Source organism: Leptosomus discolor, chromosome 15 (genome assembly GCF_034619465.1).
Source record: "Leptosomus discolor isolate bLepDis1 chromosome 15, bLepDis1.hap2, whole genome shotgun sequence".
NCBI classification, from domain to species: Eukaryota; Metazoa; Chordata; class Aves; order Leptosomiformes; family Leptosomidae; genus Leptosomus; species Leptosomus discolor.
The window spans coordinates 10,129,693-10,150,857 of record NC_141405.1 but is presented as its reverse complement, the minus strand read 5'-3'; the positions used below and the strand labels follow the sequence as shown (position 1 = coordinate 10,150,857).

Here is a 21,165-nt window from a genome sequence, read left to right as displayed (position 1 = left end):
GGCAGAATAAGTCCCTATAGCTGTTGTAGCCAGGTGCTGTGTTGCAGGGATGTGTCCTTCCCCTAACACCATCCCATCCCCACTGCTCCCAGCCTGGCTCGGAGCCGCAGTGAAAGATTGGGACGCTGGTGTGCTACAACAAGATCCCTGGGTGGGAGGGGAGTTTGACCTGAAGCATGTGCTAAATCCTATTTGTCACAGCATGAAATCAACTTTATTCCTTTAAAAATGGGATGTTTGCATGAAATAAACTCACTTTTATTCTAGAACAAAGCATTGACAGAAGCGATCACGTGGCTAGAGGTTTAATTGCTCCTCCTGGGCTACCCTAATCACTTTGCATGTGTAGGCGAGCTGAGAGAGACTGCCTTATTTTTAAAATCATTAAACCCTTGGGAAAGAGAGTTTCTTTCATTTTAGTCACCTCTGCAACAAAGAATGCCTCTCTCTACACAAGGGCAGGACGAAGGAGTCACAGTTTCCTACGGGAAGGCTTAAAAGGCGATGGATGGGAGGCACACGGAGACAGGCAGGCTCTGCCTGGGAGCTGCTGTTGCTGTACACCGAGGGTAACCCTCCTTCATGCCGGACGCTCGCAGCCCATTGACTCATTAAACTGCACGTTTTCCAACATCTAGCTATGGGGACAGGTGACCTAAGAGACTTCTTGCGTCACCTGTGCCTGTAGCAGTTTGGTGCATTCAGATGAACAATGTCTCAGAATGCAGCTATTAAATTAGAGAACGGCGAATACCGGAGAATAACAGGACCTTCAGTTCGGGCAAATCGGAGAAAAATAGGGATGAGTCAGAGGGCAAAAGTGTACAGCCCGCAGCTGGGAAATCACTGAACTTTGAGGACAGTATTTGCAAGCCTTGAGCAATTTTGGCCATGCTGGCATGGGCTGCCCCAGTACCTGACTTGAGAGCAGCATAGCTGTGGGCACCGAGTCTCGCCCCAGGATCCAGCCTGGCTGAAGAGGCTGTGGGATAGGCAGCGGGAAACTCACATCCTCAAATTTAGCAGAAAAACTTTCACAAACACAACCCTCCGAGCCAGTTTGGCAGAGCTGAGGATGAAACGTCTGTGCTCAGGTCCAACAAAAACCACTGTGTGTGTCGGTTCCCACAAACCAGTCACTTCAGCCCTTTTGTCCCTGCTAGGGACAGGCGACTGCACTTTCCTTAACTCCGTGCCACTTATTTATACGTGAGAAACAGCATTCCGAGAGTGGGAGACTGCTTCCCTGGCTCCTACCCCTGCAAATAAATTATTCCCTTTCAGCCACTGACAGACACATATTTAAGAACTTGGGAATGGACCAGGGTTACTTTTCCCTGCATTTCCAGCTGAAATAAATGTCCCTGCACCCTCTTGGGATAAGTCATCCCAGGGTGCTACTTTCTGCCACCCCTGAACACAGACACACCACGGGAGCCCCCAACCACCTAGCTGGGGTACACTTAGGCGACATAAGAGATAATGCAGAAGATCAGGAGAAATATCTCTGCTTTTTTAGTCCTCCCCTTGCTCACCCTTAGCTGCTTGGATGCGGGGTGCACTGCGGAGGCTTGAGGGTGCCCCGGGGGCTGCTGCTCACTGCTGTGCTGCCAGGCTCGGTGGCAGCTCTGCCAGGCACTGCAGCGTCCCCGGTGCCGTCAGTGACATAAGAAGCGGGTGACCGGGTGTTGCCCGGGCCGACTCCCTGCAGCTGCCATGGCAACCTGATGCAGCCCTCGGGCAACACAGCGCTCTCGATGGGCAACCCAGGGCCAGCCCTGGGCAAGAAAATACCCTCGTATGGCACCCTAGTTCCTGCCCTGGGCAACCTACCGCTCTCGCTGGGCAGCTTTGTGCAGCCCCTGGGCAAGCAGGTGCAGCTGTTGGGCAAGTGTTGAGCAGCTGGACAATGCTCTCAGTCATGGGGTTTAGTTTTAGGTAGTCCTGCAAGGAGCAGGGAGTTGGACTCGCTGATCCTTATGGGTCCCTTCTAACTTGAGATATTCTATGATCCTCCATCCCTGGCAGTGCTCAAGGCCAGGCTGGATGGAGCCTTGAGCAACCTGGTCTGGTGGGAGGTGTCCCTGCCCATGGCAGGGGGGTTGGAACAAGATGATCTTTGAGGTCCCTTCCAACCCAAACCATTCTGTGATTCTATGATCCTATGAACTCACTGCCCTCAGTGGGCAACCCAGTGCCACTCCTGGGCAACTTAGTGCAGACTCTGTGCAACCTACTGCCTTTGCTGGACAACCTGATCCTGTCCCTGGACAACCCCCGGTGCCATCAACGGGCAACCCAGTACAGCCGTTGGGCATCCTAGTGCCACCCATGGGCAACCGTGTGCCACCCAGTGCTCCTGATGGGCAAAGTAGTGCCCTCATGGGCAACCCAGTGCCTGCACTGGTGTTCCTGGGCCAGCCCGTGGCCCAGCAGAGGCTCCACTGGGGCGGGTGGGTGCACCAGGCGCTGGCACCCCAGGTGAGAAGATGCACAGTGTCCCCAGGAGCTCCACCATGACACAGCCTCATGCAGCATCAGGGCATCACACACCAGTCACGCAGCGACATCAGGGATGTTTCCTGGAGAGGGTCCTTCCCCAGTTATTTCAGGCTTTAGCCTGAGAACAGGCACTGAAACGGGAGGACCCTGGTAGTGCTGATGGCGTCACGCTCTGGGCTGTGCAAACACAGAGCGAGAAGGGTCTTGTCCCCAAGGGCTGCGATCTAGCCTGCCGTTAGAGGCGATCTTCTGATTCGGGTTTGTAGGTCTGTGATCTGGGCTGCTGTGTCTCTGGACAAATTACCTGACCCGTTCCCCAAAAGCAGAGCGGGGAGATGCACAGTGGTGAAAGGCAGGCGGGAGGCGTGGGGGTCACATAACTGCACCCGAGCTCCTCCGTGAAGGTGGGAGAGCAAAACCACCTCGGCTCCAGTTCTGAAAAGGGTGCCAAAAGCAGCTTTTTAAGCACCAGAGAAATATCTGAAACTCAAATCAGGGAAAAGAGTAGCCTGCGGGTAACAAAGCCTATTTTGGCTGAGAGTTGTGGATTAGAAACTGTGGAGGAAACCCAGGGAGAAGAGCACATCACTCCCGTGCTCCTCAGACACTTCTTTTCTTGGAAAGGTGCATCAACTTAACAGAGCAGGGCCTTGGAAAAACATCTGCTGAGCACGTGCTCTCATGGCAGCTCTCGGGACAGGGGGCCGTGCTGCTCCAGGGAGCTCACGTGAGAGCACTGCAGGGAAAGCAGGAGGTGCCGGATGGCGACTGTCCGGGCCAGGAGTGGAGAAAGTGAGGATGGCCACAGCAGAGCCCTTGGGGTTTTGCTGGAGAGACGTCACTGCCGCCCGACCCGGCACAGGCCAGGGAATTGCACAGTGCTCCCCATCAAGGGGCTCGAAAGCTGCCCAGCTGCCCCAGCTCAGCCTCCATACGAGTGTGGCTGGCAGTGGTCATCACCGCCTAAATAAAAGCAGGCGCCACGATAAATTTGAAAAATGTTTTGTGTACAAACAAGATTTGCCACAGGCTGTGCTGAGAATACTGTAAGATTGACAGGTTGTGTAAACACTGGGTAAAAAAATGTGGATTTCTCACTTTGAATCTATTCCGTGGGATAACTTAAAACTCTTACAATGCTTCAGCTTGAATTTCTAGAATAAAATAATGATAATTCAGGAGGGAAAGTGGGGTTTATATCGCTTTAGCTCAGATGCTAGTCTGACAAGGCAGTGGTGGACTTTGATGACTTTGCTGAGAAGGGTCTAAGCCTCATTTACCTGTGTCTGCGGCATCACCTGAACCAGCCCATCACGGGCTCTGCCACCATCGGTCCAGCATACACTACACCATCCCCTTCCCCGGGCCGGGTGAATGAAACCACTCTTCAAAAAAGCATTTTCAAACTACACAAAAAGACAAGATTTTCTTGGGGATGAACTTGTTTAACCCCAAGACTTTGCTCTGTCATCACAATTTTAGGGATTTCCGTCCTCTTCCCTACCCTGTTGATTCAGACCACTAGCAACGGAGGATTTGAAATGCAAAGGGGAAGGGGCAGAAACCTGCATTGCCATCAGCGAGCCCGCAGCTCACGTGGGGCTGGGGACAGAACAACGGGGAAAAAAATCCTCGTTTCAGACAACTGTGCGACTAGGGAAGTAAGGAGAGCAATATATGGTTTGACTCACATTTTATGGAGAACCTATAATGCTCCTCCAAACAAACAAACAAACAAATAAAAATATATAAAAATACACACACCCAGAGAGAAAATAACTACTAAATAAGTATTTCCAGCTGAAGGGCTGGGGGAATGCTCTCCACTTTGAGAGCTGGCCCCCAGCTGGCAGCGAGAGCAGGGCTCAGAGGGCTGCCAGGCTCTTGCCCTTTCCCCAGCACACGGAGGGATGTGCACCGAGCGCGGCTGGGTCTCAACCAGGCGGCCGGGGAGGAGGCAGACGCATGCCCCAGGAAGGGGTGCCGCTGCGGGTTACTGAGCCTCACGGCTACCACGCAGCAGGGCTGTGAGAGGAATGGGCCTTTTCTCCAGCGTAAAACGCCGTTTGGATCAAAATGCACTGAAAGAGTGGTCTTGGACCTTTTCTGATAAAACTGGTGGAATGGCTATCTGAAAAGCCATTTCAAGCAGAAGAAAAACAGAAGGGGAGACATTTAACTTCAGCAAACTTCTAAAACAAGAGGTCTAATACATCTTGGAGACATTGACTTACTTTTCCTGCCATTTCTTTTCCACCAAACCAAGAAAAATTTCTAAAATATTTTAGTCCTGTCTGCGTTCATGCCCAAAACCCGACTTCATCCAACTTTTTACTTTCGACTCTAAGCCAGTTGTCGTCACTGATAGAGTCAGACTGAAAGCACTGGAGAAAAGCCCACTGGCTTCAACGAAACCAACATTCACCCACTGACTCCAAAACCAAAAAAATCCCAACCAAGCTTCCTGGCGGGGACATGACTGTGTCAGAACATATTCAGATACTTTCAGAAATTGTGATTCGCGCTCATCTCCTGCATGCTGACAGCATATAAGAGGAGCCAACCCGCTGTGATCTCCTGTGTTGAACCTACAGAGGACACAGATCTAAAACAGCTTTGAGCCACATTTTTGTCCGAGCTATTGAGTTTTACACTTTTGGCTTCAGCGGTCCAAGGCCTGAGCCCTTTTTTAATCTCCTCCAGGGTGCCAAAAGCGGCTGCCGATGCCCCGAGGGTGATGATACTCCATCCCCTGCAGCTCCCCACTGAGGGACACAGTGGATGCTGCAAGTCTGCACGGGCTCGAAGAACAACTGGAACAAGACCCTGTGAAACAAATCCATCGGGGGATATTAAATTCAAAGACAGCCCTGTCAGCTCAGGAAGTCCTTGAGATACTAATTGCTGGAAGCTGGGAAAGTAGACTGGGAAAGTATCACAGGGTGCTTGCCTTGCTCTGGTGCTTTTATCTAAGCGTCTCCTGTTGGCTCTGTCAGAGGCTGAATCTGGAGCTTTCTGGACTTTGATCTGAGCCAGCACAGCCATTTCTATGGTCCTATACTGCCAAAATTTTCCTCAGAATTTTGCCAGTTTTCTCTCTCTCCTTTTTTTTTTTTTTTTTTTTTTAATAATCGCAATGAGTTTGTTTTGGTTTTTTTTCTGACTGCTGATGCCGTTTTGGGAAGTCTGTTTCCCTCGAGCATAATAATCTGCATTAGTTATGCAATACACTGTTAACATGGTTTTTGGCAAGCATTCATTTCACCCAAATTCCTATCAGAATTCTGCAGGACATTCAATGATTTTTCCCTTCTTGGACAACAGAGCACCCAAGCCTCTTTTCTAAATAGCCTCTTGATGGACTGGCCTCAACTGTTCAACTGGGTCCTGGACCAACATGAAGCTTCCCTTGCATGAAGCAACGCTGTCCTGATTTTATTAATTTATTTTCTTTCCTCCAGTCAGTAAACAATTAGTTTACAAGCCCAGCTTTGCAGGGTCTGTTGGAATGATGCAGGAGGGTGGGAATATAGCTGTGGGAGGCAAAGGAATTTCCACAAACTAACTTTCCTAGCAACTTGGCTGATAAAGCCAGCAATAAAGCAGCAATAAAGAGCGATAAAAGCGGGCACGTCGTTCTTCGGACTGAAGGCATTTAAAGAAAGGAAACATCACATCAGTGCAGAAAGGCAGCTGAGGCAGCCGGGGATGCTATATAGAAGTGATCTATGAAAGCAAATCATTTAATGATACGAAAGCAAAAGCATCTCATGCATCAGAAGCAGGAAGGCAGGACAGAGGTTTAATGCACCTGGTGTACGTCAAAGATAAAGGCTGACCACGCAGACACCTGCTGAGGAGCTCCTGAAGGAAGGGGAGGGTTTTCTCTCTCAGTTACTGGCTTCTCCATGTCACCCAACGCAGGAGGACAACTGTCTAATTTGACTTTGTCCAAGAAAGTCTCAGGGGATTTTTTCTGAAACGTAAAATCCACCACCTGAAACAGCTTTTCAGTCTGCCCTGACAATCTGCTTATTTCTGTCATCACGAGACAAGAACGATGCAGACACAGAATCGGCAAGAGGGCCTTGTTCTAAACTCAGCCCACAGATACACTGGCAAAGCTGTGCCTCTGCCGATTCAAAAGCCACCTTTACCCACATGCAGCACAACAGAGGAACCTCTCCAGCTCTGTCACAGCTTTTGTAGACTTTGTGCCTGACCAGTTAGCTTCTCTCTGTTCGGTTCTGGTCGGGTTTGTGTTGGCAGCAACAAAACCGCCCCAGGAGAATTTGAATTTACAAATACCGGCCATGCCTTCTGTGCATAAGATTGTGTGTGTTATTAGTGTCTCACCTCTGCAGAACTAACAAACAGCTCTGTAGCTCCTCTTTCTGCTGGTGGCAATGTCTCTTTTTGGTCCTGCGGAGGAACGGACCCTGCTTCTTCATTGTCGCTCCCATTCTCCGCCTCTACTGCCTAGCACGCACACAGGCAAAAAGCAGAATAGCAGCGTTACAGCAGGTTGTGCATTTTATTTAATGCTCATGCTACGGTGCTGTAACAACTGCTTTTTGTCATGGGAGTTTAATTCTGAAATTTAATCTCGTTCACAAAAAAAGTCACCCAGGCAGCATGAAGACGGTAAAGATCCTGACAAAAATTCTACACACCACTTTTAATTTCAGATGTGTTTCTGGCTCACATCTATTTTTTAAAAAAATGCCCTTAGGGATTGTAGTCCTCCAGCTGGTGCTACAGGTAGCCAAACTATTATCTTCTTTTTAAAGAGACACTGTTTTATCCCGTGCCATCATTTGCCAAATTCAAATATCGTGCAGTACGAACAGACAGAAAAAACTTATCACCACCAACCTCGAACACAGCCCCCGTACGTGTGTCTGTGAGATGGGGGCAAGCTCCCGTTTAACATGCCTACAGCCATCTGGGAGCTGAGTGAGAAGCACATGCTTCAGGACGCTGCTGACACACAGAACTACAACGACATTTAACTTTGTTTTTTTAATAGGCAGGGCAAGACTTCAACAACCGCTCCCTTGTTTTACTTCTCCCTATTGAAACTGCTTTCACGAAGCCATCACTCTGCAAGGAGAGCGTAGGAACACCATGCTGCCCCGCGAACGTTCTGAAGGAAATCACCTCCATAGCAAGATACGACGGAACTCGGCCGATATCCTGCGTAGCGGAGCCGGATTCCACCCCAGAGCCCTCTGCTGCGGCACCGGCGGCCTCCTCCATATTGCTGGGCTGGGGATGGCCTGTGCCTGCAACCAGAGCGGAGGGAAGAGTGAGAACCAGCCCAGCTCCCTGGGGCCCGCCAGCTGCAGACCGCCGCAGGGCTGGGCACGGGCACCCGCGGGGCCGGGGAGGCCGGGCGGCCGAGGGCCGGGCGGTTCAAGGCCCGGCCGCGGCCCAGCCCCACAGTCACCCGCTGCTGTCTGCGCCATGTTCCCGTTGCCAGGCGACACATCAACACCCGGTCACGTGAGCGCTCCGGGCCGCAACACCTCAGCCCGTGGGGAGGCGGTGGGGGGGGGGAACGCGGGCCACACCACCTCAGCTCGTGGAGATGGGGAGGACTGTGGGGGGGGCGCTCGGCCCACACTACCTCAGCCCGCCGGGCCCGGGGGAGGCCCACGGTGTCCCGGCCGCCCTGGCTGCGCCAGCCCTGGTGCAGGGCAGCGGGTATCGGCGCCGAGGGCTGGAGTCCGGGCGGGGGGAGCTGCGGGGACGAGGCCCCCAGGATGCTGCCCAGCACCCCGGGGATGCATCCATTTTCTTTTATCCCGCTCTTTGTCTTCCCTTCCCACCGGAGCCCCGAGGCGGTTGGTGTGCTGCCGGCTGGGGGCTGGCGGAATGCAAGATAGTTCATTTTAACTTTATTTCCTGCTGTTCTGGGCTGGCTCCCTAAAGCTTGGGGTCTATTTAGGATTGCCTTACTTTTGGGGAGGGGGTCCTCTCTCAAATTGCCCCAGTATCTACCTCTTCCTTTGCTGTTATCAGCAGAGACCTGAAGGTGGATGGTCGGGACCCCCAGCAATTGCTTATGTATGGCCTTCAGGTGCTCCAGGGCAGGGATTACATGGGATATTTTGCTCGCTGTGTTGCTGACGCTCTGTAAAATAACTCTGCTTCTTCCTCTCTGAGGTCTGCCCCGCTTTTCAGTTCTCAGGCTGGGAGCTTGTCGTGCAAAGGTATTATGTTCTTAATTGCCACTCTGCATAGGAAGTAATAAAAATGAAAGATCTTTCATGAGAAAAGAGTAGAAATGTTGAGACCAGGACAGCTCAGGGCTTGCTGCTTCTTCTGTAGAAGCCTCCTTTAAGTTTGTAGGCTTAGAGGAGCTCAGTCTCATTCTGATGATAACTTGGCTGAAAGCAGCAAAGTCTCTGAAAGCTGCTTCTCTGACCCTGCGTTGGATTTGTTGAATATCTGGGTTTATTCTGTACGTCTCGCAGTGTGGTTGGCGTAGAACTGGAGAGCTGGAATGGGGCAGAGCATTGCTTTCTCTGTCCAGCAGGCAAGAAAAGGGCGGGCGGGGGGGGCAGAGTCCTGCCTGTGGCAGGGTGAAAAGCAGACTAATTCAGTGTCAGAGTGGCTGAGGTGTGTGCTCTGGTGTCTGTCCTGTTAAGAAAAGACTTTGCAATTCAGCTGTGAAAGCAGGTTCCTGGGATTTTTTGGCTGCTGCTATTTAGGGATCTGGTACCGTGAGCGCTATCGGACCACAGCTGCAGGATGTTGGAAATAAAAAGCCATAAAAGTGTTACCTACTGCACGAGCACTGCAATTAACTGATGTGAAAGGTTGTTCACGTCATCCTTGGGACGGAGGGACATATGGCACAAAGAATTTCTAAAGCAGGTGTTGTGGTTGGACTCTTGGTGCTGGAGGCGTGGTAAGCTTTTTGTTTACTTTTTTATGCCTCAGCAGGTGTGGCTGGGAGCAGCAGGCAGGCTCCGACGGTAGCATTTCGTTTCCCTTTTTATCTCTGAGTCACAAACTTGCAGTATTGAGTCTGCTGTCCCTTTTTTACCTTCTCAGCTGAGATGCATGTGAGTGAAATCTGTTCCACTGAAGTGCCTGGAATTGGAGTTGTGCGAGTGCTGGGATTTCAGCCTTCACTGGTGACTGCTGTTACTTTTCCTTTACTCTGTACTCGCTGTGCCACTGCTGCACCAGCAGGTCAGGAATGAAAGGCTTTTTGGTGACCTACATAATTCTCCCCATGAAGTGGGATGACTTCAGAATGGCTCCCTATGGTAAACCTTTTTTCCTTGATTTGGCTGGGTCATCTTAAATAGCTCCAGTTAATAGCTAGTAGTTTGGAAAGCTTCCCCCCCCCCCCCCCCCCCCCCTAATGTAGAGATATGGCGATACAAAGGGAAGGTCGTTACAAGGGCTGTCATGTACACATAGAGGAGTATAGATCAAGTGTGCGACTGGCTGAGAGTTGCGGAGACGGGAGTTGGAGAATCCACAAAAGACTCAATACGAGTTATATCAGGAAACTCCTTTTATTGTGCAGATGCACTTTCTTATATAGCATAATTTTCCAAAGTCATCATGACTTGCAGTTTTTCATAAACTCCAATTGTGCTATACATACATCAGTCATCTGCTTCTACCTATCACTTTACTATTAATACTAATGCGTTCCGCCTCATATGGATGTTAGCTTCTAATTCTTCTATTCTGACCCTCAAGGTCGAAGCGTCCTTGAGGCCTACTATGTTAGCTTAGACAAACTGTTCAACAGAGTTTTCCTTGTGCAGGCCCTCTAGCATTCCATGCCTGTTTTCAGCGAGCTACGCTCCCACAGCCTATCTTGTGTAAAGAAGCATCAAGAGGGTAGGACGGGAAGATAAAATTTAGAGCTGGATAATTGCAACACCACATAAACACTGTCAATTAGGAGAAAGCCTTAAAGGAGTTGGGCTAGGGGGAAAGATGGGGGACTCTGAAAGCAAAATTGGAGAAAATAGGAGAGTTTGGGTGCTGATATTGGTGTGCCCTCATAGTACAACAGAGCTCAGGTATCTTTTTATGTGACTCAAAAATGAAGGTGGAAATGAAATGAATGTGAAGCTGTCGCTGATGCCAGGATTTCGCTCAAGTCACTTAAAAGCATGAGTCTTTCAGAAAGGGACTGGGGTGCCTCCGTTTCCCAGCGCTCAGCTCGAGACAATTCACGGGACCCAATTCTCAAAACAGAAAACAGGCAGCTCTGCCTGAAAACCAGCCATCTGGAGCGGGGCTTCAAAACAGCCGAGCAGCCAAAATCACCAGGGTTTATGAAAGCTTTCAGTAAAGGAACACAGGGAGAGTAACAGCTCAAAGCAGCACAAAGGCTAGCGAGGGTGCCAACAAAAACTGGAAGTCCCTATGAGTTCAGCATGCCATCGGCTTATTTTGGGGAGGGAGATAAGTGCAGAAAGGGAAGGTGCGATGAGCTGGACAGTTTTTCTTGCTTGCAGTTATATCGTCTCTTTAGAAAGGGTGGCTGCTGTCTCCGACAGGCTCTGGCTCCAAGATACACACTAAGTAGAGGAAACCTATTTTTAGTCTCCGTGAGACAAAAGTGCTAGTAAAAAAGAAAGAAAAAAAAAAATAGACAATTGCTTCCTGTTCAGGGCTGCAGCTCTGAAGAGAGATCCTGCCAAGATGCTGGGGCCAGGGCAGGACCTTGGCACAGGTTACAGCTCTCGGGGGCTGCCCCTGGGAGAGCAGGGAGGGCAGGCAGGTCTGTCTGGACCTGTGCTGTGAGCTGGAGTCATCTGGGGGTACGAGACGAGAGAAGATGCTCTCAGCTCCTGAGCGTCCCCACGCTGGGCCAGGAGGTCCATGCCCTGGATTCCCGAGTGAAGAGAAGGGACTTGAACTTCTGCTCCTTTAGGATTCTTGGTGCCTACAGGCTTTAGGCTGAGCTCAGCTCTGCTTAGGTTAAAAGAGTCGAGAGTGTCTGACACGTGAGTTTGACGGGACAATTTGCAAAGTGACTTTCACACTGAACTTCAGATTGATTAAAGACTTATCCTCTGAAAATTCAAACACTTGGTAAAATTTACAGCCAGAGAGCAGGTACTATGGCAGTCGAGGTGGCTGACTTAAGGACTGATTTGTTCCTTTATCTTCAAAGTGCTTTGGTGCTTCCACCAACAAACTACTTGCAAGAGGTTAAATTAGGAACCAATCCATACGCACCAAGATTAAAACCGCAGCATTTTCTTCAATTAGCTAGCCAAAAGCACTTCTTTGTTTTAAGACCCCAGCACTGACATTTTAGATGACATTTAAAATTTTTCAAAAGCAAGAAAATGATCACTAGACATCAGCTTAAAATGCAAGTTTTTCTGTTTAGGAACAGAACATACTGTAATGCTTTACTAGATAGTTTGTGTTTCTTCTCCTGAACCATTAAAAATACATTAAAGATGTCAACAGCTAATTACTCTGACAACTAGCTTTACTTCCCCTTGTGCTTTTTCCGCATCAGACAGGCTCAAAGCGAGGAGGACATGAGAGTTTTTCTCCTAAAATCACAGACTGAAAGGGTAGGAATGAATCGCTGTGGGTGGATTTACTCTCAGTCACATACAGGATATTTTCAGCTACTTTCTGGCACACTGTGGAAAAGCAACGGAAAGTGAAAAACCAAAGGAATAAAAAATCCTGGTAGACCATGTAACACACAAAGTGATCGTTTAATTTCTACTCAGGGCTTTCATGAGGAAGTGAAAGTCTAATCATGTATTTTCAAAGCATCTTAGCAAAACTGGGAATGCGTCCTAGCAAAACTGGGAATACTCCTGCAACAGATAGCGTGGGTTCAGCTGAGCCCAGCCTAAAAGTAACCCAGCAGCCGTGCAGTGTTGGGAAAGGTCTTGCGCATCCCCATGCACTTCTCCTGGTCAATGAACAGCGAGTTGGCTTTGGTGGCCAGGTCATGCTCCAAGATCGACTTGGCATGCACCAGCATTTGCAGTATGCTCTCGGCGTCTCTCAGCCGCTGCTGAAGGCTCTGGATCGTCTCATTGATTTCATGGACCTCATTGACGAGGCTGGAAAACAGCAAGAAATGCCCATTAACAGTCCCGTCACGGGGGTGGTTTCTAGCACGGCGTTGGTGATGGGCCCCTTGGGGACAGGATTTCCCCCTTCAGTGTGCTCGGAGTAACTCAACCCCTCATTTCTGGCAGATGCACGGGAAAGGCGAGGGCAGAGCTCCTCCAGACCTCCGTGGGCAGGCATGGTTAAGTTTGCTCTAAGGCTTCGGCGATGTGCAGCCTCATCTCCTGGAGCAGCTTGTGCCACCGAGAAGAGGGATGAGCAGCTGTGGTTTCCTGTTCCTGTTTGGTTTTGCGGGTTTGTTGGTTCACCCACCCGGATCTCCCTGTGCAGCGTTCCTCCCCACACCCACGGATGCACACACAGCAAAATGGGGGAGCTGGGAGAGGCTAAAAGTGAATGTGAAACAAGTGGAGGATGGAAAAACCCAATGGCATGCAAGGGCTGGGTTTATATGGCTTCTAAAAAGCTTCACGTGGAGTCATTCCCAGAGGGCTCCTAGGAGGAGGGGTGAGGTTTGGGGTGCCTCACCCCTCACATGGGGTGCTGTTGGGCACTCAGGGCAGCCTGCTCCTCCACGGCCCCTTGGGGTGCAGTCCCAAAGGGCTCACTATGTCCTTGAAAGGATTTCCAGTGTCCTCAGGGGAGGTGAGGACAGCCCTTACTGCTTCTCCACATGGTGCATCCTTTCCTGCAGTGACCCAAAAGGAAGCAGCTAAGTGCTCTCAACACAAGCCTGTCAGAGATTAAAGGGCTTATACTGCAAAACTAAGCCATCCAACAGCTGGGAAGCAGGCAGGAGAGTAGGTGAGGTTTACCCAAGTGGGAAAAATCCATCCCTTCACGGGGTGGTATCAGGCTGTACCCGGCCATGGCGTACAGCCTCCTTCGTGGGTGCAGAGCTCTTCTACCACCCCGAGGCCGGGATACCTAATCATTGCTCTTGATTAAACCAGTGCACTTATGGAATGACTCTTTGGGGAAAAAAAAAAAAAAAAAAAAGATTAATTTTGTCATCCAGTGATGCTCCTGAGCGCTACGACCAGTCACTCCTCAAGGACCCTCCCAGCCCTGGGTCCTGCCTTACCGGAGCTGGGCAGTGTCCCGGCACAGCTCCACATTGGGTCTCCGCGTGCGCTCATCCAGCCGGGTCTGAGCCACTTTTAACACTAGCCCATTGTCCCTAATGGCTTTTCGGATGGCTTCTATGTTCATCTCGATCTGGAAGATTTCCTGCAGTGTCTGGCATGAAAAAAACGCATTCATAAATTAAATGATATATTCTCAAGTGACCACATCATTTCCCTTTTCTCCTGTCCATCTGCAGAAAAAACCAAGTTGAATAAGCAGACCCTGGGCTCAGACCCCTGTCGCTCTGACACATGCCAAGGCACAGATCCAGCAGATTTCTTTTCAAGGAAAAGCCTCTCTTTGCTGTTGCTGTCACATCGGAGGAGATTTTGGAGCAGTGATGGATCTATTGAATTACCAGCTACCCAAAATTACTGCTTGCAGGAATTGATCATCCATCAATAGCAACTCATAGAGGGAAAGTTTTTAATGGATCCTCAATTAAAGACGTGACATCAGCCTGCAGAGCTGCAAGCCCAGTCTCTGCTCAGTTAATCGATACCGTGTCAAGCTCTTTTCAGGAAGCTTTCCATGAGACCCAGCAGTCCGAGCCAGGTGCCCATCACTGATCTCCACTTCCCCTGCTTGGCAGAGCCATGCGGGAAACACACGGCTGACCATGCAGCAAACCTGGAGCACTGAGCCTGAAAGCATGTCCTTGGAGGAGAAGGGAGCCTGCAAACCCCCCGGCAGGCACCCCAGTAGAGGCCCAGCAAAGACTTTCTGCAGGGCAGCCAGCACTTCTGAAGTAACTACCAGGAGATGCAAACAGCATTTCCACCTTCTGCTTGAAATCCCTTTGCTGCTGGGCACTAGGGAAATAAAGGATCCCTTGAGAGGAAGTTACAGTGCCAACTTGTCCTGCTCCAAGGAGAATGTCCCCAGTACTTGGAATTTCAAACAGATAATGATACTATAACCAGCTCCTTGTAGCAACCGTTCCTCTTCTTGGGCCAGGTCTGTGTGGAGAGTGGTGTCACTGGGAAGTGACGGTGTCACACCGAAAGGGAGGGGTTCAGGCTACCTTGGCCAGGTGGGTCTGAATCTTGCTCTTGGCGTCAGCTGTCTCAGCGATGCGGTTGGCAAAGGCGACGTTCACCCTGTTGAACTGGCGCCACATCTCGTTGGCCGTCACCACCAGCAGGTTCTCGAGGTTGTCCCGCAGCTTGGCGGAGGCCGCCCGTTCGCTCTGGGAGAGGAGAATGTTGTCGTCCGAGAACTTGGCCCACGACTCTGGCACCGAGATCCTGGGGAGGAGGAAGGAGAGGCCTCCAGTAAGCCCATGCTGCTGAAGCTGGCCATGGCCAGGCATGCCATGGGAGCAGTGTGGATTAAATGCAGATTAAAGCTGCGCTGTTAATTTGACCACATGAAGGTAAAACACCTGGACACCATTTGTTCGATATGCTTATGAAATGATGACATGTTCATGAAGACAACTGTGGTACTTATGAAAGCCCAGACAAAGCAAAGATTCCCCTAGAAAAATGAAGATTTTAGTCAGACCTCATATTTACACGTTCGAGCCATCTAAGTGCCAAGTGATTCCCAGCTTCACGTCGACGCGCAGATTGCAGTCAATTAATTTTGCTCATAACTTATCTCAGTTTCATACTAAACTGAACAAGCATTAGATAATATTCATTTCCCTGTCTGTGCATTCACGATGAAGTTCACGCCTGTGCAGTAGGCCAGAACAAGGTCAACAAAAGACTTAAATACCACATAAGCCCCATTTAAAACATGCTGGTTCTCGGCACATTTTGCCCCCCTCTGAATTTTAGCATCAATCCTTTGCAATTCATTTGCAATATGTCTGAGCTGTGAATAATTATTCAAATATTAGAAAGATTGAATCAATCTATGCCCCTCCATAAACTGCACGCGTCCTTGTGAGCAGCAGATATATTCCCTCAGCCCTTTGCCACTTAGCGCATATCTCTGCGAGTGCTGGTTTAGGTCACCATTCATCTACTGCAGAGCCGAAGCTGAATTCCTGGCACCCAAAAGCAGCTGAACCGTATCCCAGGACCATGCTCTCTATTTCTTTATCTTCTGTGTCATTTCGGCTCCCTGCCAGGCCCTCTCCATGCAGGGGTGAACCCCCCAGACGTCACGTCAACCAAGAGCGCTCATGCAAGCACTGACACATCTTTGAAAATACGCATAAACTTAATGAGCTGTGCAGAGGTGTTGGGCTGAGTTCATTTTCAGGCTGATCTCTGAACCCTGATATAATGTGTAATTAGGTGGGACTCGCTTTCACCCACTGCGTGTTCAGCATCCAGCTGAAAGCAGAGGGTTGTTCTCCCTTTATGGTGAGCAGGGAGAAACGGCCCCTCCAAGATGGGTGTTTCCAGGCAGGATGGATGTGCCATGCAGAGACACATGCCTTTACAGTGGGCTGGGGACAACCCGTTCCCTGCCAGGGCGAGGCACCGCGCATCCCAGGGACAGCTCGGTGCTCTCGTGCTGCCCAGCGTGCACTCACGTGGCGTCAACCCGCTCCACCCCTCGGAAGTAGCTGATGCCATCGGAGGTGTTCCTCAGGTGGTGGCACTTGTCGTCGATGCGGTAGGCTGTCTGCTTGTTGGCCAGGTCCCTCTCCAGCTCATGCTGGGCTGCCCTGTTGGACCTTCAACACACAAACAAGAGCCATGGGTGGGGATGTATGGGTGGAATGGTTTCCTCCCACCTGGGCAGCTACGTGCTCCTGTGGGCGCCACTGCCCGCTTCCCATGGAGCCTGCCCAGGTTTTACGGCTGTAGGGTGTGGGCAGAGGTGGGGCTCTGCCGGGGTTTCACATCGCAGCTGCAAATGCAGCATGAGAGAAGGAGCTCCTCCTTACGCGAGCTGGGCTTTCGCCTTATCCAGGTACTGCTGCATCCTCTCCTGGCAGGATCTGATGACGTCGGCTTCCTGGGCAAAGGCAAAACATGACCCCATCAGTATCCATGCTCAGTTGTCCTGGTCACACTCATCCCCTCAGGCCTCTCCAACCGTGCACACAGCAAGGACAAAGCAAACTGGCAGGGAGTGGAGAAAGTGCCCCCCAACCCCAGAGCGCTCACTTGTGCAGCTGAGCCTGGGCGCAGCGACCAGGAGGGGATGGGAGGGTGCTGTGGCCACAGCCATGGCCTCCCACTTCACTTTCAGGGTGGGTTGCCAAGTGTTTTCTCATCTTGACATCAATGTCAAGTGATGATTAGTTCCACTATAGGAGACAGGGACAGATCCTGACCTGATATGAACAGGCATAGAGGTTCTCTGGACCAGCAGCGCTACACATCCCCATCCCCAATCAGCATCTGCCCTTTTTGCTCCCCAAATGTTTTCTTCCCCAGGAGAAATCCCATCCATCTGGGACAAGAGGAGACGGACTTGAGTTTGGTGTAACTTTCTAAGCCATTTCTAAGAAACATCCAGCTCCACCGGAGGAAGGCATGTGCTGCTCTCAGCTCACTTGACTTCAGCACAAATCTATCGCGTTTGTGAAGCCCCAGCTACTGGAGGCAGGTGATTAGTGCTCCAAAACCATAATTTTTAAGCCCTCCTGTCTGCAGGAGCCAGCTGAAAAGCATGGCCTAAATATGTCCGAAACACTTAAAATCCAAAATGCCATTATGGAGATAACCAGCTCCAATTATTTTCTTAAAATCTCATGACCCTTAAACTAATCTTTTAATTTTTTTAGGGCCTGACTCATAAGAAAAAATCTTCTAACAGAGCAGTGGCTTCACAGTCCCAGGGGCTGCAGTTTCCTTCCCAGTTTCGCGATGCCTTTGCAGTGATTGTATTTTGTTGTACCCTGCGATAGGATCCCATCTTCTGTGCCAGCTCTCATCGTGTTTGCTTTTTATTCATAATTTAAAGCAGCCTATATAAAGGCAGGCAGGAGTGCGCGGTTTTAGGACTGCTATAAAATGCATTGCCTAAGCACACACAGTCTTACTGCGGCCACGCTGCTCTGAGCAAAGCAAAGCTGGGGGTAGATGTAATATCTTTTATTAGACCAAGTAACATAGTTGGGAAAACCAGACAAGCTGTCGGGCAGACACTGCCTTCTCCATATCTGTGTGTGTGCATGTGTGCGTAATATATATGTATGTGACACAGATATATAGAGATATATCACATGTATGTGACAGATACTTATAGATCCTGTGCCGGCAGGGCTCTGAAAGGCAGGAGAGTCCCACAAGCTCCTTGAAGAGGGACAGAGGACCCTGATAGGCTACACAAACACACAGCTGGTTTTCAGCTATTCCTGCCTCTGGCAGGGCAAGTCTTACCCACACCGTGTGGGCACGCTGCTGCGTGGGGGAACGTCGTCCCCTGGCCCTGCAGGTTTTGGGGGTTTGAAGAGTTTAGCACCTCACAGGCACTAAGGAGCCAGAGAGGGAACAGGGCTGCAAAACCTGTTCAGAGTAGTTTAGGTAAAAATAACACATGATCTGTGTTGACAAACTTACCACAAAGAGCTGTTTCTCCACATCATCATGGACCAGGTCAATGCCCATCCTCTTCTCCCGGTGAAGCAAGCACTCCTGAGTGACCTGTTGGGGACATGCCATCACTGCTGGTTGCAAATCCCTACAGGGATGGTCCCCATGTCAAGTAATGTAAGAAATGAAATTGTAGGTGGGCACAGAGACGACAGCACGGGAAAAAAAGTGCCCAGGGCAGCTGGTTTAGCTGACAACGAGCAGCCGAGCTGCAACATCAGCATTAAATCAACGTGGGGGAGCACACGTGTCCCTGGCGCAGCCACAGCTGAAGGCAGGGACCTGTGTCAGGCTTGAGGCTGACCTCGCCAGAGCCTCGTAGGAGGGCATGGGCTTTTGTCTCCCAAACCAGGATTTTGGATGTACCACTTATAAAAATATTTGGTTAAGCAAATACTGTTCTGGTGTGCTCAGTACGTACTGATAGGGGAGGCAGCAGATGGCAAGGCATTTGTTTATTACTAACTTAACTAATGGTCTCTTAATAAAAACTTTCTAGACGTTACGGAGCTGCAATGAAACTTAATTGGGCGTCTGAATGGCTGCAGATGTTTCAGCAGTAGGCTACAGCTTGCAGCCCACCGGACAGGGTGCTTACCTGGAGAGGGGCCTCTGTCTCAGCCAAGGCTCTCTCCAGTCTTTTCTTCAAGTCTGTGAGTGCGTTCGTTTCCCCGATCATCTCATCCAGCTCATGGCAGAGCTCTGACTTCCAAAATTCTATCTCTTGGACACGATCTCCCAGGTTTTTGGTGCTTTCTACTTGGGTCTTCTTTGTCTGCTGATATTTATCGTGAATCAGACGGGAGGTATCGACTCTCAGACACTCGGCATTGCGCCGGGTAGTCTCCGACTCTTTGTAGTTGGTCAGATTGGACATGTACCAGTCGTCAGAGGTGTACCGGCTGAAGAGGGTTGTTCTGTTGGAAACCAAAGGAAGCATCTTGCTTGGGGGTAACCCCTGGGAGCTTTTGGAAAAGGGAGCCAAAGTTGGGTTGATGGCAGCTGCTTTGTAGTAGGCTCTGGGCATCCGGGGGAGGCTGAAGCTCTGAGGCAAGGGGTAGTAAGGAAAACGGTTCTTATAGCTTGAAGCCATGGTGCTGATGGCAGGCAGAAACTTGGTAGGTGTTGATCTTGGATGGGCATATGTTGCAGTTAAGGGAGATCCAACCAGCTCCATTCTTGAACGCCGCTATTCAGGTATGTGTCCTGCACAAAGGAGACAGAAGAAGACAACCTCACTCAGTAAGCTCCTGCACTTGCGCTACTTCTTACAGCGACACACGCAACTTAAAATACGAAGAGCGATGCACACAGCACCCACACATCGCCTGGACAGGCCTAAAACTCTTGAAAGCAAATCCCTTCTGACAGCATCCCAAGCATTTTTATATATAAGGATTTTACTTTGTTGTCAGTATCTCTCATCAGGTCTTGGAATGTAGAGAGAAACAAATCATGGCTACTAAGGAGAATGACAGATACTGTGCCTTCATTTTGTCTGTCCGTCCAATGAAACTGTAGTTGCTGATTCTCTGATGTTCATTTGTTTCTTTTGGCCAGCGTTTTTGCTGATCTTATAGTATTCCTGCTGTAATTTCCTCTTTAAAAGTTCCATTACCAGCCGTGATAGCTTTGGATGCACAGCTGCTACCAACCCAGCGCGGTTTGTGGGTGAGGGAATCCAACCTCATCATCTCTATTTTCACTTGCAGTAAAAGCTTGAGTGAGGTGTCCGCAGGTGAGCTGAGCTTTGCTTAAATTTGGACTATATCCAAATTTCACCCCACCCCTGCACCCACCCCCCCCCACCCCCCCCCATTTCAACCTAAAAAGAACAGCCATCTCTGGACTTGCAAAGGAAGAAAAACATCTCTGGCTCACCTGCTGTAAAACAAATGCACTTGGAAAGGAGATATCCCACAAAGTCTTTTCAGAGCAGCTCGTAAACACCAGCCTTGCAGTAACCCTAAGGGGAAGAGTCACACAGGAAGATTTTGCTACCAATAACTGTGTAAGGCATGTGGGTGCCATTGCTCTTTTCAGATTAAGGTTATCAGTCAATTTTATCAGAAATATAATGCAGAGGGGCCACCGAATGTACCTGACACACCTCATCTAAGGACAAACACTCAGGAGGGTATGCTGTGCTCGGTGTGAAGTTTCTATATGGTTACAGGTGTCACCCACGGGCAGAATAAGTCCCTATAGCTGTTGTAGCCAGGTGCTGTGTTGCAGGGATGTGTCCTTCCCCTAACACCATCCCATCCCCACTGCTCCCAGCCTGGCTCGGAGCCGCAGTGAAAGATTGGGACGCTGGTGTGCTACAACAAGATCCCTGGGTGGGAGGGGAGTTTGACCTGAAGCATGTGCTAAATCCTATTTGTCACAGCATGAAATCAACTTTATTCCTTTAAAAACGGGATGTTTGCATGAAATAAACTCACTTTTATTCTAGAACAAAGCATCGACAGAAGCGATCACGTGGCTAGAGGTTTAATTGCTCCTCCTGGGCTACCCTAATCACTTTGCATGTGTAGGCGAGCTGAGAGAGACTGCCTTATTTTTAAAATCATTAAACCCTTGGGAAAGAGAGTTTCTTTCATTTTAGTCACCTCTGCAACAAAGAATGCCTCTCTCTACACAAGGGCAGGACGAAGGAGTCACAGTTTCCTACTTTCCTTCCTAAAGGCTTAAAAGGCGATGGATGGGAGGCACACGGAGACAGGCAGGCTCTGCCTGGGAGCTGCTGTTGCTGTACACCGAGGGTAACCCTCCTTCATGCCGGACGCTCGCAGCCCATTGACCCATTGACTCATTAAACTGCACGTTTTCCAACATCTAGCTATGGGGACAGGTGACCTAAGAGACTTCTTGCGTCACCTGTGCCTGTAGCAGTTTGGTGCATTCAGATGAACAATGTCTCAGAATGCAGCTATTAAAT

The 21,165-nt window shown here is 50.0% G+C and overlaps 1 protein-coding gene across 1 annotated transcript; it reads right to left on the bottom strand.

Moving 5' to 3' along the window:
* Window positions 1-12,364: 12,364 nt before the first annotated feature.
* Window positions 12,365-19,401, bottom strand: LOC147414388 (tektin-3-like). The gene is made up of 7 exons (XM_086473510.1): window positions 18,823-19,401; window positions 18,192-18,275; window positions 16,568-16,638; window positions 16,211-16,354; window positions 14,744-14,966; window positions 13,676-13,830; window positions 12,365-12,581 (listed from the first exon to the last, which is right to left on the bottom strand). Exons 1-7 carry the CDS (start codon window positions 19,399-19,401, stop codon window positions 12,365-12,367), a joined length of 1,473 nt encoding a protein of 490 aa, XP_086329636.1.
* Window positions 19,402-21,165: the final 1,764 nt, after the last annotated feature.

Bases quoted from the DNA above. Each gene is read 5' to 3' on its own strand.
- LOC147414388 (XM_086473510.1), bottom strand. From the start codon at position 19,401: ATGGAGCTGGTTGGATCTCCCTTAACTGCAACATATGCCCATCCAAGA. The intron at 16,639-18,191 runs GTAAGTTTGTCA...GCCTTTGCCCAG, and splicing joins TGGAGAAACAGCTCTTTGTG to GAAGCCGACGTCATCAGATC. The intron at 13,831-14,743 runs GTAGCCTGAACC...TTTTCATGCCAG, and splicing joins TTCAGACCCACCTGGCCAAG to ACACTGCAGGAAATCTTCCA.